General features: G+C 41.8%; 1 protein-coding gene across 5 annotated transcripts in view; it reads left to right on the top strand.

Annotated features, from left to right (window-relative positions):
* CFAP54 (cilia and flagella associated protein 54) overlaps positions 1-27,815 on the top strand; it is a 440,387-nt gene that overhangs the window by 209,822 nt on the left and 202,750 nt on the right. For all 5 annotated transcript variants that reach the window (XM_033951153.1, XM_033951154.1, XM_033951152.1 and 2 more), the window contains exons 33-34: positions 12,935-13,047; positions 24,664-24,885. In XM_033951153.1, coding sequence (XP_033807044.1) covers positions 12,935-13,047; positions 24,664-24,885 — 335 coding nt within the window. The remainder of the gene's footprint in view (positions 1-12,934; positions 13,048-24,663; positions 24,886-27,815) is intronic.

Below are 27,815 nucleotides of genomic sequence, written 5' to 3'. Positions count from 1 at the left end.
TTAAGGGAAAAAGAGAAAGAATTACTAATTATATTTAAAAAACACATATAATTACCGTATATACTCAAATATAAACTGAGATTTATAGGCTAAAAAACTGACCCCAAAAATGGGGATCTTGACTTATATTCGAGTCTCTTTTCCTCTCTCCCCCCTCTCCCTTGTGGCTGCCAGCATTTCTTCTACACTCCTCCCCCCTTCCCCCAAATACTAGCATTGTTGCGGTTCCTACCATGTGCTGGCTGGTGCAGGGCTCAGAGAAAGTGGGAGCTAGCGGGGGGGAGCGATGCTGGTTCGAGCAGGGGGGGGTACTCGCAAATCAAGTTACTCGCAAACCGAGGTTTGACTGTATATGTTGAGGGAGGCAATTGTCACCCACCCAGCCTTCGCTAGGGTAGCTGTAGAGCCATGGCGTGTGACTACGCCAACATAAGTGCGCCACTCGAAAGAGAGAATGGCCCTTCAGGGTGAGAACGCCAAAACTATACAAGTCAGGTTCATTGCAAAACTCAAACAGCAAGAAAAAACCCCCCTCCAAATCAGTTCTGACTTTTCAAAGGATAAGTTCAGGTTTATTATATCCCCTTTCTCCAAGGGTGACAAGCTCAGACTCTCAGGTAAGTTTATATCATCAAGCAGACCTCATTATCCTGCCAGCAGAAAACAAAAAAAAAAAACACAACCCTGGCTTCTATCCATTAAGCCAAGCTGTAGTAAGTCCCACCGAGTTCAGCTCTTTCTGGGCTGCATTTACTCTCCAAGCAGGCCCAGGAACAAATTATCAGAAAAACAAAACAATTCTCAAAAGAAAATCCAAACACTATAACTGTGCTTAGGGCTGGCAAAAAGGCCACAGCCCAGTAAGGTGTCCGGATTCAGCAGTCCTAGCCAAGTCCTCTTCACTGGGCCCTTGTATATGCAATATCAGAAACAAACTTTCATCAAGGTTAGTCAGTTAACAGTCTCTATGCCTGCCTCTCACCAGCATGGGCAGGTGCTTGCTCCACAGAGCTAATTGCGGGGCCTAAAGCTGCCGTGTAGCTTTGAATAACTTTTTCTTCCACAGATGGGACACAAGAAAAAGTATCCCACAAAAGAAATATCCCACCCGGATGTCACAGCATACATACCTAATGTGACCATTTATTTTTTTCATCAAAACGGGACATCTATTAATATTCAGCCTCACCCCCAATCCTGCCCTAGCCCCGCACCCAATTTCTTCCATTCATTTTTCATGTACACACAATATCTTATTAATTCATAATGGTAAACATAAAATGTTTTTAAAAAACACAAAGCACACTGTACTCAGAGAAAATGTTAATTATCATTTACGAGTTTGGGGTTTTTTTCATAGATGTCAAGGCAGATTACTTTAAAATATGCAATGTCACCTCAGTAACTATAGAAAAATAGACAAATATAGTGCAAAATATAGACAGCAGATATAAATTCTCAAAACGGACACATTTTGATCACTAAATTTAAAATAAAATCATTTTTCCCACTTTTGTTGTCTGGTGATTTCATGAGTCTCTGGTTGCACTTCCTTCTGTCTGTGCATCCAATCTTTCTTTCTTTCACATCTCAACATTTCTTTCACAATTCAGCCCCATCCCCTTTGGGTCCAGGTCTCTCTCTTTTTTCCCTCTGTTACCCTCCCCAGATCCAGTGTCAGTTCTCATTTGTACCTTTGTTCCAGGTCTCCCTCTCTCCCCCTCCTCTGTTATGATCTTAAATCTCCCTGATCTTCCCCAGGGTCTCTCCCCCTCTCTCTGAACCTCCCTTAGTCCTGCATCTGCCTCCTATCTTTACCCTTTGGTCCAGGCCTTTCTCTCTCTAGTCTTTCTAATCCGCTTACAACCCCCCCTTTCTCTGCCTCTTTCTTGCCTTCCTTCCTCCCTCCCTCCTAGTAGATTTTAGCATATCTCCCTCCTCCTTTTCTCCCCTCAGATCTGGTATCTGTCTCCTTCCGCTTTTCCTCTTCCCAGGTCTGGTATCTGTCTCCTCCCCTTCCCCCCTGCTCAGGCATCTCTCTCTCCACTCCCTTTCTCCTGTTCTTCCCTGTTCTTCCTTCTCAATTTATTTTCTGCCTGTCTAAATTCTTTCTTACTATTCAGTCCTCAATTTCCCTCTTTCATTGTGTCTACCTATAGCTTGCCACCTCTTTCCCTCACCCCTTCCAGTATCTAACTCTATCCTCTTCCCTCAATCCAGCATGTTCCCTTTTTTCTTTCTCCTCCCCACTTCCTTACAGCGTCTGCTCCCCTCTCCCCCCACTTCCATTCAGTCTACCCCCCTCTCCCCCTGCTTCCATTCAGTGTCTGTCCCTCCTCTCCCCCACACTTCCATTCAGTGTCAGTCCCTCCTCTTCCCACAGTTCCATTCAGCATCTGTCCCTCCTCTCCCCCCACACTTCCATTCAGCGTCTGTCCCTCCTCTCTCCCACACTTCCATTCAGTGTCTGTCCCCCTCTCTCTACACCTTCCATCTACTGTTCACCCTCTGTCTCACCCCTTCCATTCTCTGCCCTCTCTGCCCTTTCCATCCAGTGTACACCCTCTCTTACTCTCTCTCTCTTTTCCATATGGTGTTTTCCCTCTTTCTATGCTCCTTCCATAAACTGTCTCCTTTGTACATGATCCATTTTTTTGTCTCCCTATGCTCTCAAATCTCTCTCTTCTCCTTTCCTTCCTTCCTTCCCACTCCACCCTATGGTCTGGCATCTCTATCTCCTTCCCGTCCCACCCCCATGCTCTGGCAGCTCCTCTCCCTCCTTTCCCTCTGATCTGGCATTTGTTTCCCATCTCTCCCCCCATGCCCTGGCATATTTCTCTTCTCCTTCCAACTCCCCCTCTATTATCAGGCATCTCATCTCCTTCCTTTCTCTCCCTCCCTCCCTCCTTCCTTCCTTTCTCATGGTCTGGCATCTGTCTCCTTCCCCCCCCATGCTCTGGCATCTCTCCCTCCCCCTCCATGATCTGGTATCTCTTTTCCCTTCCTCCCATGGACTTGGCATCTCTCATTCCTCTCCATTTTTCTGTGTCAGCATGCCCCCTATCTACCTATTACTCCAATATCCAGAACCTCCTTTTTCTTCTTACTGCATCCACCCCGTGTCCAGCATCTCCCACCTGTCTTCCTACTGACTTCATGTATGTTTTTTTTCCTTCACCCAACAACCTCCATGTCCAGCATCTTCCCGTGTTCCTTTTTTTCTTCCTTATCATTCTAAAACATTGGCGCGTCCGCCCCGCACCCCCTTCCCTGATAGGTTCCTTCTTCACCTCCCGAGTCCCCGCTGCTGCATCCCCCTCTCCAGTCCGCAATGTATTATCTTCCCCCAAATACGGACCTGCAGTTGTTTACCCCGCAGAGCCTTCAAACGCTCCTTCCTACAAAGAGCTTTGGCCTGCAACCTGCCGACGTTGTCTGCCATCTTCCCACAATGCACTGCTCCCGCCAGGCCCCACACAAACTACCGCTGAGCCCTGCGGTTGCTAAGGACCCGTCCTAGGGGACAGTGGAGAAGGCAGAATGCATCGATTGGTGTCTGAGCAACAGGCGCTGTCCCTATCCCATTAATGAAAGGGAAAGTCCGGAAGAAGCACTGCGCTGCCTGTCCCATTGGCCCCACACACTACTTTGGGACGCCGTCTCTGAAAATGGGACATTTTGGCATCTCAAAGTTGTGCATGGGGACAACGGGACAGGGGATCTAAAAAAAGGATAGTCCCGTTCAAAACGGGACGTATGGTCACCTTATACATACCCCAACTTTATATAATCCCCAGCAATGCCAAAAAGGCTGCAAGGTTTTTTGACAACAGAAAAAAAACTCAAAAGAAACAGTTCCAACAGTTCATTGCTAACAGCTAGTTGAAACACTGCTAGCAGCACTAGTCTTTTAAGCAGTAAAAGGTTTCAGCAAACACAAAAACACACAGGCCTCAATCTTTCTCAGAACACAATAGAGAAGAAAAAACCCTCAAAATAGTTACTTTTCAACCATGCAGAGGTTTATCTCCATTTCCTCTGAAAGAGTAGGATCCAGCTCTGGTTCAGCAATTTCCATGCTTTCACCTCCTAAGCATGGCTCTGGAGTCTGGTGTTCTTCAGGACCTGTGGCCGCTGCTTAGCCTGGAGAGCTCTTTTCAGCCACTGCTCCTGCACTGCTCTGCTTAGCTTCTGCAAGCTAGGCTTAAGGTTGGTTGGGCCACACCCAAACCTAGCTGAGGGGGAAGCAGGCTTCAGCTCCCTCTGGCTCCTCCGGTGGTCAACTATGGGATTTTCCTCCTCCTGCCTAACAGGGCTCTGCCTAGGCTCAGATTGGGGATAGGCAGCTCTGTGTGGCTTAAACTGCTTTCTACTATAAGAATTACTGTTTTACTGCTTTCCTGTGTATCAGGGCTGACTATAAGGTCTGAACTGTCACACAATATAACAGTAAAATGCTTGCTAATAGGTTGAAATTGAAGGTGTAGTAGCACCAGATAGTGAATATTAGAAAGAGCGATGGGGGTTCAGCATATACTGCATGTCTGAATAAGGTTACCAAATGTCTAGATTTACCCAGACATGTTCTCTTTTTAGAGGACTGTCCAGGTGTCTGGAAGGATTTAGAAAACCTGACACTTTGTCTGAGTTTTGGACAACCCCAGCTCTGCTTGGGGCTGCATCTGGAGGCCCTCCGAGCTTGCGTGGACGTGACTGTCATCGTGTCTCATCCATGCATACTTTGAGGCATTCCAGATGTGGCCCCGAGTTCCGGGAAGAAGAGGAGATGAGGTTGTGTGGGGGCAGAATGGGGCGGGACCATGTATCCTCTTTTTTTTCCATAAAAAATATGATAACCCTATATATGAGGATATTAGAGAGGTTTTTCATGTGTGGGTGTGAGTGGGAGTAGTTACTGTACATTTGAATATAATCCCCCCCCCTGTTTATAACTGAATTAACGGTTTTCTACCCCATAAAAGAGGAAACACTGTTATCTCATTTATACTTGAATAGGATTTTTTATTCAATACATATGGTATTTAAAAAAATACACATATTGCTAGGTTTTACAGAAGTGAAAACTGAAAAGATGTAAGCTCATACTTATTTTTGTGATTAAAAGTTGATTTCTGATGTATTCCTTTTATGCCTTCTTTCTGGATAACAGAGCAATGTACAATTAAATTCTTAAAAAAGAAAATAACACCTTTAATTAAAGGGCCCTTTTATTACGGGTTAGCATGTGCTAATGGAATTAGCGTGCACTAAATGCTAATGGACTTTTAGGGCCAGATTCACTAACCTGCCCTATCCGGGCAGGTCCAACAATTCAGCAAACTCCAATAAGCAGATGGGGGCGATCGGAGGAACGCCACCATCTGCCGGCATGGATCGCTCTATAGCGACCCTCGCACATGCGCAGACTATTTTTAGATGGTCTGCACATGTGCTGGACCTCTGGCATAGCACTTTTTTTTTCTTTTTTTTAAAACTTGTTTTACAGCCCGTGGTTTTAACCCGCTTAAAGCCTGCGGGTTAAAACCAAGGGCATACACTGCGGGGAAGGGTGGGAGAGTCGGGGCAGGCAGGCGATGAGGGCAGCTCGGGGCAGGCAGGTGATCAGGGCAGCGTCGGGGCAGGCAGGCAGATCAGGGCAGGAAGGCGATCAGGGCAGCGTCGGGGCAAGTAGGCAGATCGGGGCAGGCAGGCGATCAGGGCAGCTACAGACAGACAGGCAGGCAGATCGGGGAAGCAGGAGATCGGGGCTGACAGGGCTGAGAGCAGGGCGGCAGAAGGCAGTCAGAAAGGGCTTCAGCGACTGGTCCTTAGCAGTCACTTTTTGGGTTGATCAGCCAGCACAGTCGAATCAGCAAATTTGTTTAGTTAATCGTGTCCCTGCCAATGTTGCATGCAGTTCCCCTCATTTGCATGCACGGATCGGAATTGGATCGCAAAACAGGTTAGTGAATACTGCAGGAGGGAAATCGAGTTACAAAGGGTTCAGAAACCGATCAGTACACGATCAGTTTGCTTAGTGAATCTAGCCCTTGGCCTTTTGCATATGCTAAGCTTTATCAAATAGGCCCCCAAAATAGGAAAGCAAAATGGTTAAAAGGAAAATAGAGACAGACAGTGCAAATCACATCTTCATCCAGTGGTGTCTGACCACCCACATGACTTTTTAATGAATTTGAACCCATGGTGTCCTGCATGGTGTCCTGCATGGTGGGGTTTAGAAAGTGCACAGTTAAAACAGAGAGAAAGCTTAAAAGTGCAGATAGGGGGGGCGTGGCTTGGTCGCGTATGAGGAAGGTCGGATAGAGAGTGGGCTCCTTAAAGATAGACTTTGAAAGCGATCAAAAGTCATAAAATTTATTTTTGTTTGACTCTAAGTAAAAGAAGTAAGTGCAGGAAGGCTATGGCGACTGTAAAGCAAAATAAAAATGAATCGGCATTTGCGACGTCAAGCAGTGTGAAGAGAGCAAAACCGGAGCCTGAGACACCGTTAAAAACAACGGTTAAAAATGGTGATGTTGATATAGGAAAAGAATTAAAGGCTATTAAAGAGATCGTGTCGGATACTGCACCAAAAGTTAACGCTCTTACTGAAGAAATGTCTGCACTTACTAAAAGATTAGAACAAATGGAAAATAAATCGGCTAATATAGAAACAAGGTTAGAAGCAGTTGAAGCGGTGGCAACAAGGAAAAGTGTGAACAAAAACAAATTGATTCTCTCACCCGTGAGCTGAAAGATCTTTCTAACCGAGAAAGGAGGTGCAATTTACGTATTTTGGGTCTTCTGGAGGGGGTGGAGAAAGGGAGCCCTATTTCCTTTTTAGAAAATTTGCTGACTAAAATATTGCCTGTCAGATCGAAGTTCCCGATTGAAATAGAGAGGGCACACAGAATTCCTGTCAAGAGGGATGAAAAGCAAAAAGGTCCTCACCCATTAATTTTCAAGCTCCTGAGATATCAACAAGTTTTAGAAATTTCTCAGCTGGCAAAACAAAACAGGAACTTGAAGTGCCAAGATGCGCGGATACATATTGTTCCAGATTTTGCCAGGAGCACTGCAATCAGAAGGAAAGCTTTTTTGGAGTTAAGACCTCAATTAAGAGCTATGGGGGCAAAGTATGGCTTGCTTTATCCAGCGATAAAGAAAGTCACTTTTGAGAATAAAACTACAACCTTTGATGACCCGGAAAAGCTGAATGATTTCATTAACAAGCAGGAGCAGCCAATGACATTGTAAAAGGACAAGTTGAAATAATGAATGAAATATAAAGGGAAAATGATTTAAAACTTTCCTCTAATGTTTTATTTTGTGATTTAAGTATATAAATGGATATGCTGTTTGGTGATTATCCTTCTGAATACTTTAAAATATTCTTTTTAGAGATATGGAAACCCGTTAGAATCTTCATGATTCAAACTCAAATGGATGGGATGTATATTGCGGTTTTTATTCCTGGGTAATATAACTCGGGAATTAATGTTTGATAGGAATGATAGGGCTAAATGGATGTGTCTGATATTCTGAACTATTGGTAAATGGAATATGCACACTGGAATACATATAGAAGATTTTGACAGTGACAGTAAATAAAGAAATCGGAGAAGGGAGGAAGTAAAAAGGAGTGAAGGCGCTGCGTCATGACTTGTAGCGGTGAGGAGAGTGCTTCAAACAATGTCAGAATTTGGGGAAATAGTGGCGTACAACAAGGAAGGAGAAGACTTTGAATAAACTTTGGAATGCTTAAAGGTGAACAGTTCTGCAGAGACATTTCATCTACAATTTGGTAGTACAGATGTGCGAATGGATATTATGCTAGACTGCGATGGGAAGTTTGCATTCAGAAGTGACAACACATAAATATGCTGCAGAGAAGAAGAAAGCAGGATGGAAAGAAGCGCAGCTATGAAGGGTCCTTGTGTAAAGATGGAAATAGCTTTAATCAACATCAGAGTTATTGGAAGTATTGAAAGAGAAAAGGAAGAAGATGAGTTTATGACTGTAACTGAGTTGGTTTCATTGAAATTTCATAGTATTAATCAACAAATAGCACAGGGTTATGGTTGGAAATAATTATCTTGACTTAGATATACTTCTATGCGCCAAATTTTGTTTCACAGGTTATAGTTTGTTTTATTCATGGGGTAATCTTTTACAACAGCAAAAGTTGGATTAGAATAATGAATGGTGATGAGCATTAATTCATAATGGATGCTAAATCCTTAGTAAAACATCCTTTCATATAGGGAATTTTAATTTAAATATATATTTAATGGGATATTTATTGTTTTAAACGATAGGTAAAATCAAATTTTTGATGAAGTAATATTGAAATAGGAATTGCTGGTGAATTTTATTTAGATATGTTAAAAGGATTTAAATAATTTTAGTTATGGGCATTGGTAAAGAAAATGAAACTACTTAATGAAAATTCCATGCAGTAAGGCTACAGATAGCTTGATAATTAAGATAAAGCAATGTTTTTACTATTTATTACATTCTTTATTAATTAATATTTAAAGATAAAAGGGAAGACTGGGGTTGCTATTCTAGTAAGTAGGAAATGTTCAGCGGATTTTCAATTAATAGCTGCGGACCTTTAGGAAGGTGGGTACATATTAAAATGATTATGGGAAATACTACCCTGGACTTATTTAATGTGTATGCTCCGAATTCGAATCAAATGGAGTTTTAAAAAAATATTCAGCAGTTGTTACTACCATTGGCTGCTACTAATTTAGTGGTGGCTGGAGATTTCAATGCTGTAATGGATCCAATTATTGATAAAAGGCCAAGTAGAATTATGAAATCATTAGGGTTAGATAATTTAATACAGTCATGTGATTTAGCGTATTCTTCATTTTAATGATCAAGAATTTTCATTTTGTTCACAAGTCCATAATTCCTTTTCGAGAATTGATTATATTTTTGTTTCCAATAGTATAGTTCAAAGTGTGAAGAAAGCAGTTATAGATCCTATAATTTTATCTGATCATGCTGGTATGTGGATTGAGTTGCAATTTGATGAACAAGAATGTCCTAAACCAATGTGGAGATTTGATAATGGTTTGCTTGCTGATTTAAACTTTATTGAAGATTTAAAGTTAAAGATGAGTGAATTTTTCCAGATTAATACTGCTGGTGATATAAGTATTGAAACATTATGGGATGCTTTTAAAGCAACAATAACGGGGAACATTATTTCTTATTCGGCATATATTAAAAAACAACTTAAAAAACAATTTTAGGATTTGGAAAAAGAAATTAAGATGTTGGAGAATAAATAAATAAATTAATTAATATACTTTACAAAAATTATTAAAAGCAAAAGCCAAATATAATGAGATAGCTTCCCAATTTGTAAGAAAAGATTTGTTTTCTCAGCAAGCTCGATATTATGGTAGCTCAAATAAGGCAGGAAGATTATTAGCAAATTTTCTTAAAGCAACAAAAGGAAAACTAAAATTATTGCAATTAAGGATATGCGGGGATTTTCACACACTACAAATGATCAAATCTTGAAGCAATTTCTTTCTTTTTATAAGGATTTGTATTCTTCCGAGTCTTATGAAAATAAAGAAAAGGATGGTTTAGAGTTTTTAAATCTTATTAATGGACCACAGGTTCCTGATCATATAAAAAGAAGTTTAGAAGATCCTATATCTTTAAAAGAATTAGAAATAGCATTGAAACCTCATAGAGTTGGATCTGCTCCAGCTGGGGATGGATATACTGTTGAGTTTTATAAATCATTTCAAAGTACTCTTATGCCTTATTTATTAAATTTATATCAATATCAACTGAGTAAAGGTTGTATTAAAGATACTATGGCTGATTCTTTAATTATTGGTTAGCCAAAACCAAACAGAGACTCAACTTTGGTTTCAAACTACAGGCCTATCTCGTTAATAAATGTGGATGGAAAACTTATTGCAAAAGTATTGGCTTTGCGGTTGGCTAAAGCTCTTCCTTTTATTATTGATACTCACCAAACAGGATTCGTTGCTAAGAGACATTCTTCAAATAATACCAGATTAGCTTTTCACTCTTTAAATTTAACAAAAAAATATGAAAGATCCGGCTTTTCTGGTATCTTTAGATGCAGAAAAGGCTTTTGATAGAGATGAGTGGTCTTTTATGTATCAGGCTTTAGAATGGTTTGGTATAGGTTCTGGTTTTATTCAAATGATTCAGACATTGTATAGCTCTCCTGGTGCAATATTATATATTAATAATAGTATGTCAGATAGATTTAACTTGCTAAGGGGAGTTAGACAAGGTTGTCCTTTGTCTCCTTTGCTTTTTGATGTTGTTTTGGAACCTTTGTTAATAGCCATCAATCAGGCAAAGGGGATACGAGGGATTCCTTATTCGAATTGGGAATTTAAACTTTCTGCTTATGTGGATGATATTCTGCTTTATTTGAGAGAACCATTCCATGTCTACTTGAATTAATATATAAATTTGGAAAATTTTCTGGTTATAAGATCAATTGGAGTAAGTCTGAAGTTCTCCAGCTTAATGTTCACTGTACCAAAGGTTTATTTGACTCATTCTCATTTATATGGAAAGAAGAGGGTTTAAAATACTTAGGTATTACCATTAAAAACACAATTGAAGACACAGTGAAGGAGAATGAAAAACTTTTATTAAAGAAAATAACAGAGATGTGTGAGCAATGGAATCCTTTACATCTTTCTTGGTGGGGAATAGTTCAAATGATCAAAATGATGATATTGCCTGTGGTTTGTTATCAAATGAGTATGATACCAATTTTTTTCCAGGGGTCATTTTACAAAAGGTTAAATGGTATCCTTACTAAATTTGTTTGGTTGGGTAAAAGACCTAGAATTGCTTTAGTATCTCTACAAAAGACAATTATGGAGGGAGGGGTAAATTTTCCAAATTTTTATAGGTATCATCAAGCCTATATTCTAAGACAGGGTATGTATTGGATCCTCCCAGAACTCATGGAAAATGTACCAGATTGGTTATACTTGGAATGGCGGCTCCTGTTTCCTTTGCATTTGACTCATCTTATTAGTATAAAATTGCCCATGAAATATAAAAATAATAGAATTTTGTTGGATACATGGAAGACCTTACGTTTTGTTAGTAATTTATCACCACAGCCAATTTCTAAATTATTAAATCAATCCATTTGGGTAAACTCCAAGATTAAAATTGGCGGGTTTAAAATTGTCTGGAAGCATTGGATTATTGCAGGCATACGGACTTTAAATGATGTTATTATAAATGGTTCATTGCTTAGTTTTTCACAATTGCAACATAAATTTGGTTTAAATAAGTCACAAAACTTTAAATGGTTGCAATTGAAGCAGGCTATTCAGGAGGGGTTCCCTGAATGGAAAGCTCTTAATTCTCAGTATAGTTTGGAATTCCTATGCTTTCAGGCTGATTTCTTAGGTCACCAAGCCGCACAGTGGTATAAATTGTTGTATGGATATTTGAATAAAAACCAAAAAACTGTCCTTAGAGATATTTGGAGCATTGAGCTTGGGCACCAAATTTCTGCCTCTCAATGGCCACGTTTTTGATCTTGGAGAATAAAAACTACAAGGGCAGCATCTATGAGACAGACTTGGTTTTTTTTTGTTGCATAGAGCTTTTTGGACCCCAGTTCATTTACAGAAGTTGGATAGCTCTAGGTCCAATAGATGCTGGTATTGTGGTTTAGAGGCTGGGACATTGGACCATTTAATATTTTTCTGTCCCTATATAAATGCCTTTTGGAAGTTAATTTGGTCCCAAATTAATTCATTGTTGGAAAATCATGTTGCCCTTTCATATGACACTATATTATTTGGTACATCAATGAGATTTAAAAGCCCAATTTCTGCAAATAATAATAAACTTCTATTGATATTGACAGGGGTTGCCATTCAGCAGATTACTGGAAATTGGAAAGATTACACTAAACTTAATTATACTTTTTGGTGGAATTCAGTATGCCATATATATAAAATGGAAAGGGTGCTTGCCATGCAACAAGGAAATTATAAGTTTAAAAAGATTTGGGGGCCATTGATTATTTATTCTATTGATCAGACATCTTAAACACCTTAGTATTAGATAAGATATAGGGGGGTGGGATTGTGAAAGGTAATAATTGATAACTGTTTGTTATTAATGTATGGGTGGGTGGGATGGGACTCTTTTATATCTATATATTTGGGGGAATATAAGTAAGATTGTCAAGTGATTAGTTAAAATTTTTTTGATTGTTTATTATACACTTGTAATATTTGAAAATGAATAAAGATTTAAAAAAAAAAAAAGTGCAGATAGGAAACAGAACTACTGATATGGAAATAAATGACAGCAGCAAATCTTGGGGAGAGAATATGGGGATGAGTCAGGGGGCCAGCACTGGCTCCTGGTCTTTGCAATGAAGAACACTGGCTTAGGCCTCCTGTACTACTTTTTGTTAATCAGACTAGTGGGTCTGTAGTAGGGTTACCAGATCTTCCTTCGGGAAAATCTGGACCCATGTCCACGCCCCCAGGACCGTCCAGTTCTGCCTCTATCATGCCATGCTCCACCCCCAGACAGCATCTGCGTGGACGCATCGCAATGACATCACGCACATGTGTGTGTGATGTCACCACGTTGCGTCCGCACACGCGCGGATGCCCCTTCCCGACACGATTTTGTCGGGAAGCTTTTCAAAACTGGACAAAGTGCTGGGTTTTGAAAAGCCGTCCAGACCCCCGGACATGTCCTCAAAAGTAGGACATGTCCGGGGAAATCCGGACGTTTGGTAACCCCAGTCTGTAGCCTCTTTAGACTCCTCTCTTTCTGCTTACTGTTTTAGCTAGTAAGATTTCACATTTTATAATGCAATGTATGTCAGTAGATATTATAAAAGAAATACTTGCTTCATTTTGTTTTTAAGAGTCGAGAGAAAGGCACGAAGTCCGATAAGCAAACCGAAAAACCTTCTAAAATGAAAGACAAGAAAAAACAAGACAAGAAAAAACAAGACAAGAAACAACCAGAATCATTCAAGTACAGTATTTGAAATCTGTTTATACTTATCTTGAAACTACTTAGAAGCTGTTCTATTCCTGTTCATTGTAAATTCAACTGAGAAAATACATTTTATTCACAGTATTTCATCTTTTTAAGAAATCCCTACCAGGGGTCCAAAGAGACTCAGACTAATAATACAAGTCACCCAAAGCTGCGGTAGAGTGTTTTAGCACAGACCAGTGAGGTAAATGCTCCAACACTTATAGGAATTGAATGAGCGTTGGGCCATTTACTTTGCCGGCTCGTGCTAAAATGCATTACTGAGGCTTGATAAAAGGGCCCTTTATGTAACATATTTTTACAAAATTCTATGCAACAATATGTTGCCTTTAACCCACCTAGAACTGTAATTAATGAGGATTCGGTAGAATATAAGATTGCACATAAGATAACATCTATATTTTAAAATGAAATAACTGGGTTTAATCTCAGTGAACGTCTGCGTTTTGAAGGCAAATATACCGGGGTCAAATTTTATGCTCCTCGTGGGGGTTGCAGACATGCAATAAAAAGTACCTGTGTATCTGCAAGAGAAATTTGAAGGGGAAACTTCCTGAGGAACTTCTCATTGAAAATATCAGGACTGGTAGAACTGCAGATACTTCAATGCCTGTGGACTTTCCACCTGCTTTGAAGATGCTATAAATTGGATGCCTTGCACTCCAGCCTTGCCTCATCTTGAGTGCCCATTATAGAATAGCATTGAGTGGCAAATTTTTGTGCATTTTTTGAGTGCCATTTACTGAATCTAGACTAGAGAATGACATGGGGAAAAAATTTGTCCCCGTCACCACCCCGTCCCCGAGACCACCATCACTGTCACTACCCCATCCCTGCGACTACTGTTCCCACCCCATCCCCGCAACCACTGTCCCCACCCCATCCCCACAACAACTGTCCCCGCCCCGTCCCCATCCCTTCATCCATACAAGCCTTAGTACAGCAATATAAGAACATATTGCAGTGAGCAGTACATCAATACACCCATTGTAAAACTAAACAAGCCAGACCAGCACAGATCAATCCTACACCGTCAATCCTAACAGAAAACCATGTCTTTTGAACACACAGAACACAGAAAACACCTTCGCCTAGTATGGAATATGTCATCACAAACTAACCCCTCACTCTTTTACAAAACTGTAGTGTGGATTTTAGCCACAGTGGTAACAGCCCTGACGCTCATAGAATTCTGAGCATCAGAGCTGCTACCACCACGGCTGGCGCTAAAAAACGCTCCACAGTTTTGTAAAAGGGGGGATAAAATAGAAATACACAGTTTCAACGCTCTAGCTCAGAGGTGCCCAAACTTTTTGAGCTTGTGAGCTACTTTAAAATGACCAAGTCAAAATGATCTACCAACAATAAAATTAAAAAACACAAAGCATACTATACGCTGAGAAAATGTTAATTATCATTCCTATTCTGAGTTTTTTTCAAAGAGGTCAAGGCAGATGACTCTATGCATTGTTACCTCAGTAACAACCATACAAAAATAGACAAATATACCTTCCATCCTTTTTATTAAACCACAATAGCAGTTTTTAGCGCAGGGAGCTGCGCTGAATGCCCAGCGCTGCTCTTGACGCTCATAGGCTCCCTGCGCTAAAAACCACTATTGTGGTTTAGTAAAAGGGGACCATATTGTAAAATATAGACAGCAGATATAAATTCAGAACTGTGCATAGTAAGTGAAGGGAAGTTTTCATCTCTGGGAATTTACCCAGTTAACTATTAAGTTATTTGGGCAAATTCCTTTGAAAACTGTGGTAATACTGCCTCCACTTTGCTAAATTTAAAATAAAATCATTTTTCCTACCTTGTCTGGTGATTTCATGAGTCTCTGGTTGCACTTTCTTCTTCTGACTGTGCATCCAATCTTTCTTCCCTTCTATCAGCCTGTATGCTTTCTCTCCTCCACACCTCATTCCCTCCCCCAACTTTTTCTTCCTCTCTCCCTGACCTTTCTTACTTTTTTTCTGTTTCTCTTCTTTCCTACTGTTTCCCTGCCTGCCCCCTTTCTTTCTTTCTCCCTGCCGTTCCCCAAGCCACTGCCGCTGCCATCAGGGAACAGGACCCACCAATGGATAACAGGCCCCGAAGCCGACGCCGACGCATGCTCTCCGGGCCGATCAGTCTTCCTCTCCCCGACGTCAATTCTGCCGTCGGAGAGGAAGTTCCGCCCAGACAGGCAGCAATTGGCTGGCCCGAACTTCTCTCCGATGGCAGAATTGACGTCGGGGAGAGGAAGACTGATCGGCCCGATAGATTAGATCGCCAAGACAAAGTGAATCCTGGGTGATCGACTCACTTTGCCTTGGCGAGCTACTGGCGCCCCTGCCTTAGAACACTGCCTAGGACCCTGGGGGAGCCTGGGCCCCCTGTCAGCTCCGGGCCTCTGAATGCAGGACTGGAAGTACTGCCCTGATGGCGGCCTTGCCCTTCAGCGTCTTCTCCCCACTCTCTCTTCCCCATTTCCCTTCAGCGTCTTCTCCCCATTCTCTTCCCCATTTCCCTTCAGCGTCTTCTCCCCACTCTATCTTCCCCATTTCCCTTCAGCGTCTTCTCCCCACTCTGTCTTCCCCATGTCCTTTCAGCGTCTGGTCCTCTCCACCCCCTTCAGCTTCTGTTCCTTTCCTCCACCATCCTTCCCTCTCGCCACCTCACTGCCCTTTGTCACCCCTCGCGCAGCACCCTCCCTCCTTTCTACCTATCCGAATCTATCTATCTCCCTCCCCTTTACCTTCAAAGCTGTCAGAGCCTGCAAATAGTAGTGTGCGTATGTGGGCAGAAGTTTCTCATCTGACGCAATCAGAAGATGCATCAGAGGAGAAGCTTCCACCCACACATGCACGCTAGTGCTTGCAGGCTCCAATGGCTTTGTGAAGAAGTTACTCAAAATGCGCAGCGAAGCTAAGGGGGAGGGAGGGAGATAGATAGATTCGGGTAGGTAGGAAGGAGGGAGAGGGCCGCGCGTGATTCATGACTGTGTGCATTCCTTCCCTTAACTGCGGGGACAAGGCCATTCAGTGCTCCATGGGGCGGTGGATAGCCTTGTCCCTGTACCCGCAGTGAGCACTTTTCCCCCCCTCACCGTTTTGGCGGGTTACCCGCGGCTACCCATGACTAGCCGCGGGTAACAGCCACCGTGTCATTCTCTAATTTAGACCTTAGCATGTAAGTTTAAGGGGAGTACACATGTATGCAGAGAATGGGCAGGTCATGGACATTGCTCCAAGTTACGTGCATAACTTAAAGCATACTATAATTTATCCTAGGACAAGCAGGCAGTATATTCATCCATGGAACCCTGGCACGGACAGTAAATGGTGCATTGGCACTTTAAGAAATTCAAAGCTTTCAGACTGCCTGCTACCAAGCATGGGCGAATGCCTTTCCAACCTTCGAGGACACACAACACCCCAGTTTTTCATTTTCCACAGAGCGAAAAAGCTGTGTTTCTATTAGCGGCGTGTTTTTTTCTTAATAATGCTTTCTCTTCGCGTACCTCTTATGCTTATTTCATTTAGTTCTTTTATTTTATTTTGGGGAAAATACTATTCTAAAAAAAAAAAATAAAGAGAAAACTTGTTTCTTTCTTTTAGTTTCCCCTTCCTTCTTTAGGAGTCCTGGACCGATTGTTAACGGTTTGTCTCTAATCCTTTACAATTGAGTTTAATTTAGCCGAGCAAGAATTCCCGTCCGTGTCTACACCGTTGACAGGTTTTAAAAAGTGCTGTCAGTGTCAGTGATACATTTCTAATACTTACCCGCATAGCTGGTATATCCAGTGTTTAGGACCTGAACACTATGTTGATTCCTGTATCCATTGTTCAACACTTCAAAAGCATTCTCTTAAAACTTGAAAAATTCAGCAGGAAAAATTTTTGAGTCCTAACACGTCATCAGTATCATCAGCCTCGGTGTTGGCATCAACATTGGATGTCCCATCCAGAAAACCTGTTAAGAAGCCTTCTACCTCCAAGCCAGCATCGCAGGCTTCTGCAGCATTGAGTCCCTTGATGCAGGCCAAAACGCAACGTTGACGCTCTCCATCTGTACAGGAGTTATCTACTATGGGGCATGCATCCTCCTCAAGGTCTCCCACCCCCAGACGTCCTACAGTCCCATTGATACCTGCTCAGTTTCAAGTATCGGTACAGGACTTTCAATCCCAGGTCGATGACTTCCTGCAGGAAGAGTTTAGTAATATTTTTAAACTGGTCTCCTCGCAAGTGTCAGCGCCAACCTCATCGTTACCAGCCCAGCCTAATGTAGTTCTCATAGGGCACAGGATGCCACTGTGGAGTCTGCACCTAAATGTCATTCAGCTTTGCATCGATGTTCTCTGAGTCATCGTCAATGTTCATCTCAGAGTGTCGTCTGTATCACCAAGAACGTTTTACCTCCTTCCAAATTCACTAATCTCTCCTGTAACCTCTTCCTCCTACTGCCATGCTATTTCTTTGGGACTATACAGCATAATGAGCCCACTTAGTCTCACATAACTGTCTCCCATAAGATGTAACAAGGGAATGACAGTTTTATATTTGTGAAAAAAGAAGATGGTGTTACTCTCTATTCCTCTTTCAATTTGAGAATTAATCATAGGTCTCTGTATTTCAGAGTTATCAAAAAGAAGCAATCTCTTCCTCCTCCACCAATGTCCTTTCAGTTAAATGACATATTAATTCTGGTGATTATAGGGCTGGAGCAGAACATAGTAGATGATGGCAGATAAAGACCCAAATGGTCCTTCTAGTCTGCCTAACCTGATTCAATCTAAACATTTGTTGGGGTTTTTCTTCTTCTTCTTATCTATTTCTGGGCAAGAATCCAAAGCTCTGCCCGGTACTGTTCATAGGTTCCAAAGCTCACTCCAGTCCATCTACACCAGGGGTAGGGATCTCCAGTCCTCGAGGGCCGTATTCCAGTCAGGTTTTCAGGATTTCCCCAATGAATATCATTGAAAGCAGTGCAAGCAAATAGATCTCATGCATATTCATTGGGGAAATCCTGAAAACCTGAATGGAACATGGCTCTCGAGGACCGGCATTCCCTACCCCTGATCTACACTGTCCCAGCCATTGAAGCCCTCCCCAGCCTATGCTCCACCAAATGGCCATATACAGACACAGATCATGCAAGTCTGTGCAGTACTGGCCTTAGTTCTTCAATATTTACTATTATTTTCTGAGTCTAGACCCTCTGTGTTCATCCCACGTTTTTTTTTAACTCCATTTCCATCACCTCTCTCGGGAGCACATTCCAGGCATCCACCACCCTCTCCATAACGAAGAATTTCCTTACATTGCTCTTGAGTCTACCACTCCTGAAGCTCAAATTATGTCCTCTTGTTTTACCATTTTCCTTTCTCTGGAAAAGATTTTGTTCTACGTTAATACCTTTCAAGTATTTGAAAGTCTGAATCATATCTCCCCTGTCCCTCTTTTCCTCTAAGGTATACATATTCAGGGCTTCCAGTTTCTCCTCATAGGTCTTTTGGTGCAAACCTCTTATCATTTTCATCGCCCTCCTCTGGGCCGCTTCAAGCCTTTTTATGTCCTTCGCCAGATATGGTCTCCAAAACTGAACACAATACTCTAATTGGGGTTTCACCAACGACCTGTACAGGGGCATCGACACCTTCTTTCTTCTACTGGTTATGCCTCTCTTTTTACAACCCAGCATCCTTCTGGCAGCAGCCACCACCTTGTCGCACTGTTTTTTCATCTTTAGATCTTCGGACACTATCACCCCAAGGTCCCTCTCACCATCCATGCATATCAGCCTTTCAACTCCCAGTATATACGCCTCCTTTACTCTGCATTTCTTTGCATTGGATTTTAGTTGCCAGATATTAGACCATTCCTCTAAATTTTGTAGATCCTTTTTCATGTTTTTCACTCCCTCTTCGGTATCTACCGAGAGGGCATTCGGAAAAATTAAGAGGGGACAGATTCAGAACCAATGCTAGGAAGTTCTTCCTCACCCAAAGTGCATTCCAGGTGGACACCTGGAATGCGCTTCCAGAGGGTGTGATAGGACAGAGTACGATATTGGGGTTCAAGAAGGGATTGGATGATTTCCTGAAGGAAAAGGGGATAGAAGGGTGTAGATAGAGGATTACTATACAGGTCCTGGACCTAATGGGCCACTGCATGAGCAGACTGCTGGGCATGATAGACCTCTGGTCTGACACAGCAGAGGCACTGCTTATGTTCTTATGTACTCTGTTACAAATCTTGGTAACATCCGCAAAAAGGCAAACCTCTCCTTCTAACTCTTCAGCAATGTCACTCACAAACATATTGAGCAGGATCGGCCCCAGCACCGAACCCTGAGGGACCCCACTACTCCTCTTTCCTTCCTCCGTGCGACTTCCATTAACCACCACCCTCTGGCGTCTGTCCGTCAACCAGTTTCTAATCCACTTTGATTTCTAACTTCAGCCCTTCAAGTTTATTCAAGAGCCTCCTATGAAATCTAAGTAAATTACATCTAGCACATGTCCTCGATCCAGCTCTCTGGTCACCCAATCAAAAAATTCAATCAGGTTTGTTTGACAAGATTTACCTTTAGTAAAGCCATGTTGCCTCAGATCCTATAACCCATTAGATTCTAGGAAATTCACTATCCTTTCAGCAACAATTCCATTTTTTTCCCAACAACCGAAGTGAGGCTTACTGGCCTGTAGTTTCCCGCTTCATCCCTGTGACCACTTTTGTGAATAGGGACCACATCCACTCTCCTCCAATCCCCAGGAGCCACTCCCATCTCTAGAGATTTGTTGAACAAGTCTTTAATAGAACCCGCCAGAACTCTCTGAGCTCCCTCAGTATCCTGCGATGGGTCCCATTCGGTCCCATCGCTTTATCCACCTTCAGTTTTTCAAGTTGTTCATAAACACTTTCCTCCATGAACGGCACAGAATCTACTCCATTTTCCTGTATAATTTTGCCAGACAGTCTCAGTCCTTCTCCAGGATTATCTTCCGTGAACACAAAGCAGAAGTATTTGTTTAGCACATTTGCTTTTTCCTCATCACTCTCCACATATCAGTTCCTAGAATCTTTTAGTTTAACAATTCCATTTTCCATCTTCTTCCTTTCACTGATATATCTGAAAAAATTTTTGTCTCCCTTTTTTACATTTTTAACTATTTGCTCTTCTGCCTGTGCTTTCGCTCTTCTGCCTGTGCTCCCTCTTGGCTTCCTTCAGTTTCACCCATAGTCCTTTCTGTACTCTTCTTCTTGGGGTTTTTTATATTTCATGAACGCCAACTCTTTTGCCTTTATTTTCTCTGCCACTAGTTTGGAGAACCATGTTAGTTTCCTTTTTCTCTTGTTTTTATTTATTTTCTTCACATATAGTTCTGTAGCCATTTTTATAGTTCCTTTCAGCTTAGACCACTAAGGGCAAAATACAGTTATTGCTTCCCCTTGATCCAGCCCAACTGGCAAAGAAATTGCTACGAAAATCTTAAACAATTTTCCAACCTTTCATTGGCTTTTACAAAGCCTTGGTAGAAGTTTATACTACGGGCTGGCAAGATAAATGCTCTGATGCTCATAGAATTCCTATGAGCTTTGGAGCTTTTACCTCACCGGTCCATGGTAGAAACCTCTACTGTGGCTTTGAAAAAGGAGCCCTTTGTGTCTGTAGTTTTGCTTCTATCTCTGCTTGAACTTGGTTTTCTCTCTGTCTTCAAGTTCCTTCTTGTAAGAATTCTCTTACAGTCTTTTAAAAAAAAAAATATTATTATTTATATACCATTTATATCTTAAGTGGTTTACATTCAGGTACTTTATCATATTTCCCTATCTGTCCCGGTGGGCTCAAACTTTGTCTAGTATACCTGGGGCAATGAGGGGATTAAGTGACTTGCCCAGGGTCATAAGGAGCAGTGAGGGATTTGAACCCACAGCTTCCTCTATGATATGGTTGAATGAGTCCCAGGTGGCTGTGCATGGTGAGGGTTGGGGGAGGGTAGTATTCTCTTCATTAGCTGGTGGGAGCTTGATGGGACAGTCTGTAGGTCTTGATGGAGACCTTTTAATCATTGCAATCTAGTTGAGACTGGGAAAGCTTGTTCTGTTGTGGGGTTTCCAGTAACCTATTTACTATTTTAAATAGTTGCTTGGTTGACTTTGCAGCTTGTTCAATGTTTTCAGAAAAATATTGATTTTTGGGGCTGTTGTTAAGACCTGTCGGCACATTGTCATATGTTTCTTATAGTTGAATCTGTCTTCTTCTAGGTGAGATTTTCACCATTTTCTTTCCAGTTGACGTCCTTGTCTTTAAGGACCTGTAGTTTTGGGGAGAACAATGAGGAGCATTTGTTTAGAGCAGTGTTTTTCAACCTTTTTACACCTGTGGACCGGCAGAAATAAAAAAATTATTTTGTGGACCGGCAAACTACTAGGACTAAAATTTAAAAACCCCGTTTCCACCCTGTCACCTCAGTAACTATAGAAAAAAATAGACAAATATAGTGCAAAATATAGACAGCAGATATAAATTCTCAAAACTGACACATTTTGATCACTAAATTGAAAATAAAATCATTTTTCCTACCTTTGCTGTCTGGTGATTTCATGAGTCTCTGGTTGTGTTTCCTTCTGTCTGTGTATCCTTTCTTTCTTTCTGCACTCAGGCCCAAGAATTGTCCCTTTCTATTCCCTCCCTCTTTCCTTCCCATGTCCTTAGTGCCCCCAGTGCCTCCTTCACATGTCCTTAGTGCCCCTTCCTGTCGTTAGTGCCCCCAGTGCTTCCTTCCCATGTCTTTAGTGCCCCCAGTACCTCCTTCCCAAGTCCTTAGTGCCTCTTCCTATGTCTTTAGTGCCCCCAGTGCCTCCTTCTCATGTCTTTAGTGCCCCCAGTGCCTCCTTTCCATGTCCTTAGTGCCCCTTCCTGTCTTTAGTGCCCCCAGTACATCCTCCCATGTCTTTAGTGCCCCCAGTGCCTTCTTCCTATGTCCCTCGCACTGCCTTCCACACTTTGTCCCACCCTCACCCCCGAAGCCAGCCTGCCTGCCTGTCTACCTCTCTCCCTCCCTCCCTGGCCAAAGCCAACCTGCTTGCCTGCCTACCTCCTTCCCTCCCTGCCGCGCAAAAAAAAAAAGCCTCCCTCCTTCATTTCCCAGGGTCGGCTGCTATCTTACCACCCTGCTGCTGCTACAGCTAAAGCTGACACGAAGTCTTCTTTCCGACGTCAATTCTGACGTCGGAGAGGACGTTCTGGGCCAGCCAGGCAGCGATTGGCTGGCCCAGAACATCCTCTCCGACGTCAGAATTGACGTCATAAAGAAGACTTCCTATTGGCTCTAGCAGCAGCAGCAGGGCGGTAAGATAGCAGCCGACCTGGGGAAAGGAAGGAGGGAGGCTTTTTTTTTTTTTTTTTTTTTGTTCGACAGGTAGGGACAGGAAATGATTGCCTGTTCCGTTGTCCCCAAGTACAGCTTCGGGACAGGAGGTCTGAAATCTTGCCAGCCCTGCGCAGACCAGCAGAAATTTCCTGCGGACCAGCACCGGTCCGCAAACCGGCGCTTGAAGAACAGTGGTTTATAGCAAATGATCTTCTTTAGAGGGACTGTTTTTCCAATGCTATTGTTAAGCATATGTTCCAGATATCAACTTGTTCTTACACTGTCATCATCTTTTCATCCACTTGGGGTAGGACAAGGCCTCTATTAAGTTATTAGAATTCAGATTTTCATGTCTCAAATTTCCTTCCAAACTGGTTGAGTCCATTATATAATAATATCTTTATTTATATCCCGTCATACCTTTCAGTTCAAGACGGTTTACAATGAGAGGCTACAGGAATGCAGCGACGTTACATCATGAGCATGACGTAGGAGTAAACAAACAGGCGTGTAACATAATTATATATATCAGAAGGCAGGAGCATGCAAGTAGACGTAGAGGAAATCGTTTGAGGAAGTTTAAGTGAATTTGTCAAATAAATGAGTTTTCCGTAATCTTCTGAATGAAAGGTATGACGATGAGTTAAGGAGTAAGTCACTTAGAGTGTTGTTCCAGATTCCTGCTTGGAAGGAAAGTGACTTGTCGAGGAATCTTTTGAATTGGCATCCTTTGGGATTCAGAAAGGCATATAATAGTGCTCTGCTTGAGAGGCAGAGTTTGATTTGGAGAACAAAGTGTTTCAGAAAGTAGGTGGATACAATACCAAATAGTGTTTTGAAGCATAGGCAACCAAATTTGAAAATTATTCTAGCCTCGACTGGTAGCCAGTGCAGTTTTTTGAAATATGGAGTGTTGGAGTGATATAGTCTTTAATAGAAAATTTAATTAGAAAATGATCAGACCATGAGAGAAGTGTTATCATGATGCCATTAGCCTTATGTTCAACAATTTCAGCCCCTTTGCAGAACACCAAGTCTAGCATAAGGCCCTTTTCATGGGTACAAAAACACCTTTATTGTACAATATGGCTGCTTCAGGGGCTCTCATGCTGTGCATGTTTTTGTATTATTTTGGACTTCTGCGGGCGTTTACCATTTTCTTTAGTCTGGAATTTTCTGACTGACTGCCTACTTGCCCGCTGTAGGAACGGAGATCGGCGGCTGGCTGCGGTCCCGGCTTGTGGAGGCATCGGCGGCTGGTGACGTCCAACTTTTGTTGGTCATCCCTTCTCTTAAAATTATCAATACTTGTAGGCAATTTATTTTTACTGTTACGGCGCCTCAGACTTGGAATTCACTCCCGCTATACTTAAGAGAGAAGAATTTGGAAAAATTTAAGAGCCAACTTAAGAGCTTTCTTTTTAAAGATGCGTTCAATACTTAATTGAAATGTTAATTTTCTCTTTTGTTAATTGCTCTTTTGTTTACTTTTATCTTACCTATTTATTTGTCTTTTCATTCCTGTTGTGTTTAACCTTTAATTGTTGACTCTTTCCTTTCCAAGATTGTATTTCTATCCTACCTTCCCTATTGTATTCATGTCTTAACTTAATTAGTTTTTTTTTGTAACTTATCCCCTTGTTAATTATGTAGGTCTATTTTATGTATATTTTAGATAATGTATTTTACCAATTTGTACATCGCTTAGAATTTGGAATAGGCGATTAATCAAATAATAAATAAACTTGAAACTTGAAACTTGTGACGTAAGCACGCATGCACACTCCTACCTAAGGTGCCCTACATCTCACGGAAAAAGGACGCACGCAGATGGGAGTGCGCATGCGCGGCCTAGCATTTTATTATATAAGATTTATCCTTTGAATATTGGCCCCTTTGCATTTTCCTCTGTGAGTGTACTAATTTCAGCTTTTATGATCAGCAAGGGATAATGGCAGTGGGATAAAGTAGGAAAAGTTAATCAGTCAACCCAAAACTGCAAGACCACAGCAAACATTTTTGACAGTGTAACCTTTAAAGTTAAGAGATGCTATATGTGATCTCAACTCATTGCCTCTAATAAAAGCTCTGACATTTTGTTGATCCATAGTAGGCATATGTATGTGATTCTCCACACAACATATAAGTGCGCCTAATTCTAAGTCAACCCTTCTGTATTGACTCACTTTTCATGAATTCCTTTCTTATTTATTTTTATTTTACAGGAGTTCACAAAGTGATCCAGAAAGAAAAGCTTTTGGGACCCTAGTGGTACTTTTGACTCCACATGCTGCCAAATATGTGAGACGTAAAACATTTTGTAGAGCATTCACTGATGAAATGCCATGGAGATCGCAGATGAACGTACTTCTGGCAATTACATATTTCAATTTTTTTAAACAGCAGCTGGCCCAGCAATTTGAGGAAAGTTCAGAAAAGATGAGAAGGTACATTTCTGAAATATATATTATCATTAAAATTTATGGTAATATTTCAAACTGTAATATTTACATTTAGGTACCTACATTCTTCATAAAAATATGAACCCAAAGCAAAGTGCATACAATGATCAGTAGCATATATATAAAAAAACTCACTAAATGCCAGTTTACAGATATTCAAAACTCAAATAGAGCTTTTAAAATAAGGACATAGTAACATAGTAGATGACGACAGATAAAGACCTGAATGGTCCATCCAATCTGCCCAACCTGATTCAATTAAAAAATTTGTTGGGGTTTTTCTTCTTCTTATCTGTTTCTGGGGAAGAATCCAAAGCTCTACCCAGTACTGTGCTTGGGTTCCAACTGCCGAAATCTCCGTCAAAACCTACTCCAGCCCATCTACACCCTCCCAACCATTGAAGCCCTCTCCAGCCCATCCTCCCCCAAATGGCCATATACAGACCATGGAAGTCTGCCCAGTACTGACCTTAGTTCAATATTTAATACTAGTCATTAAGCCCGTTACATTAACGGGTGCTAGAATATATGTCTGTCTGTCTTTGTGTCTCTCCCTCCCACTGTCTCTCTCTCTCCATGGCCCCCTTTCTCTGTCTTTCTGACCCTCTCCCTTCCCCTCCAGGTCCCTGTGCAGCAGTAGCAGCATTTTCAACCACCCCCCTTCCCTACTCTTACCAGATGTGGCCTGCTCCTTTTGATCCCTTCCCCTTCCCTCCCGCGGTCTAGCCTGCTCAAAGGGCCCCCCCTTCCCTTATCGAGTTTCCCGCAGGCAAGCCAAGCTTCTTACATTTTTTTTTCAGTCTGTTTCCCTCCCTCGCCTGGCTCGCAGCTGGAGTCTCTTTGGCGCGTCCCTGCCCGGCCCGTGGTCTGGCCTAATGCGGGCAAGTATTGCTGCGGCTCCTCACAATCCCCACCAGAGTCGGAAGCCTTCTCCGACGCTGGTGCAGCTCATGAGAGGAGCCGACACCACTGGTGCGGCTCATGAGGGAGTCCAACGCTGGCAGCCATTCCTTTCTAGGTAAGTGCTGGGGACCCGCGCATGCACACTTCTGCGGCCACGGAACTACATCTCACAGATCAGAGATATTGGAAGCACGCAGTATGAGTGCACATGCGCGGCTAGCTTTTTATTATATAGGATTATTTTTTGATTCTAGATCCTCTGTGTTCATCCCACGCTGTTTTGAACTCCGTCACCATTTTCTTCTCCACCACCTCTCTCGGGAGCGCATTCCAAGCATCCACCACCCTCTCCGTAAAGTAGAATTTCCTAACATTTCCTTCGTGAATAGGGGAAAGTAGGTTGACAAATGTAATGTTGTCATGTTATAATTAAACTTTGTGATGCCTGGTAAAATTTTGCAGATCATTTCTTTAAGGAGAAAATTACAGGTTGAGGGTCATTTTCAAAAAAGTCCGATTTGGATGTCTCCTTCTAAACATCCAAAGTCGGAAGCACAGAAACGTCCATTTTTGAAATCTGAACATCTAGATTCCCCTAAAAAATATTTTTGGAAAATCGTCATCTTGGACGCTAGGCAGACAGGATGTATAATTTTATACCCCAATTTCGACCAAAGAAACGTCTAAGTTGAAAGCTTCCAAATCCAGATCATTTGGACATGGGAGTGGCCGTCATTGTGATAAACTGGCCACACAGACATGCCAACAGAGCAGTAGAACACCTTATAGGGCACTGCTGGGAACTTCACATAAAGAGTGCCAAAAGTGCATCTCACCATATACCCCCTTATAATTTATGCTGAGTCCTCCAAAACTTCCCCAAACCCACCACCCCAATAGCCCTTATGGCTGCAGGTGGCACCTATATGGCAGAATAGTAGGGTTTTACACTTTCTACCATAAATGTAGTGCTAAGAGTGGCTTATGTAGTGGTTAGAATGGGGTTTTACACTTTCTACTATAAATGTAGTGGTTAGAGTGGCTTATGGGCCTGGGTCCTTCTCTCTATGGTTCACTAGTCCATCTACAAGGTTACTTAAGATACCTATGTGATGCCCTACTAGGCTTTCCCATGTGCTGATGTTCTAGAGACTGGTATGTACTGTTTATTAAGATTTATTTTGGGTGGGAGGAGGCCAGTGAGTAGTGGGGGAATGTGTGTGTGTGTGTGTGTGTTGGGGGGGTGGGTTGTACCTTAATGTATCCAGTTGTCATCGGGTCCATTTGGGTATCTTTGTGGTGCATAGATGCTTCTAAAACAGGTCTAACTCAGAAATAAGTTCTGTCTAGGATGTCTTGGGAAAGGTTTGATTATACCACAAAATGTCCAAGTTAAGCCCACCCAAAGCCTGCCATAAACACACCCATAACCTGCCTCCCAATGCACCCCTTGTTGCTCTGTATTCACAACGGATGAAACATCTCTCTAGACATCCAGGAAAAGGGTTTTGATTATTGGCACTTGGACATTCCGGTGACAAGGACATCCAAGTGCCAACTTAGGCGTGGTTTTTTTTTTTAATGTGTTCGTTTTTTGATTATGAGCCCTACAGAGTTTAGTGACTCAAAGTTCTTACTCTCCTTTATTAATTTGTTCTCAGACATTTGGAATGATGTTCTGCATAACAATAAATTTAATAAAACATTTCACTATAAATGATAAATTTGGAGCAAAAGCACAATAAATCTGTTCTAATATGTTAACATGTAAGAACCTGGAAAAGAAAGAAAGAAGACCATTATTTCCTAGTCCAACATGGTAAATATAAAACACTTCTGCTAGTAGGAGTTCAAAAAATACACTGTGTTGGACTTTCTGTATATCTACTCACTAAACTGTTACCAACTCTTTTATCTTCTTTCTTCTTACTTCTTATATTTACTAAAAAATTTTCTCTTTATTATTCTCAATACTTTAAAAGAATTATCCTATTGTGTTATAAGTGCTCAGT

This window comes from Geotrypetes seraphini, chromosome 7, assembly GCF_902459505.1.
Source record: "Geotrypetes seraphini chromosome 7, aGeoSer1.1, whole genome shotgun sequence".
Lineage (NCBI taxonomy): Eukaryota > Metazoa > Chordata > Amphibia > Gymnophiona > Dermophiidae > Geotrypetes > Geotrypetes seraphini.
This window is presented reverse-complemented; position numbering and strand designations above follow the sequence as displayed.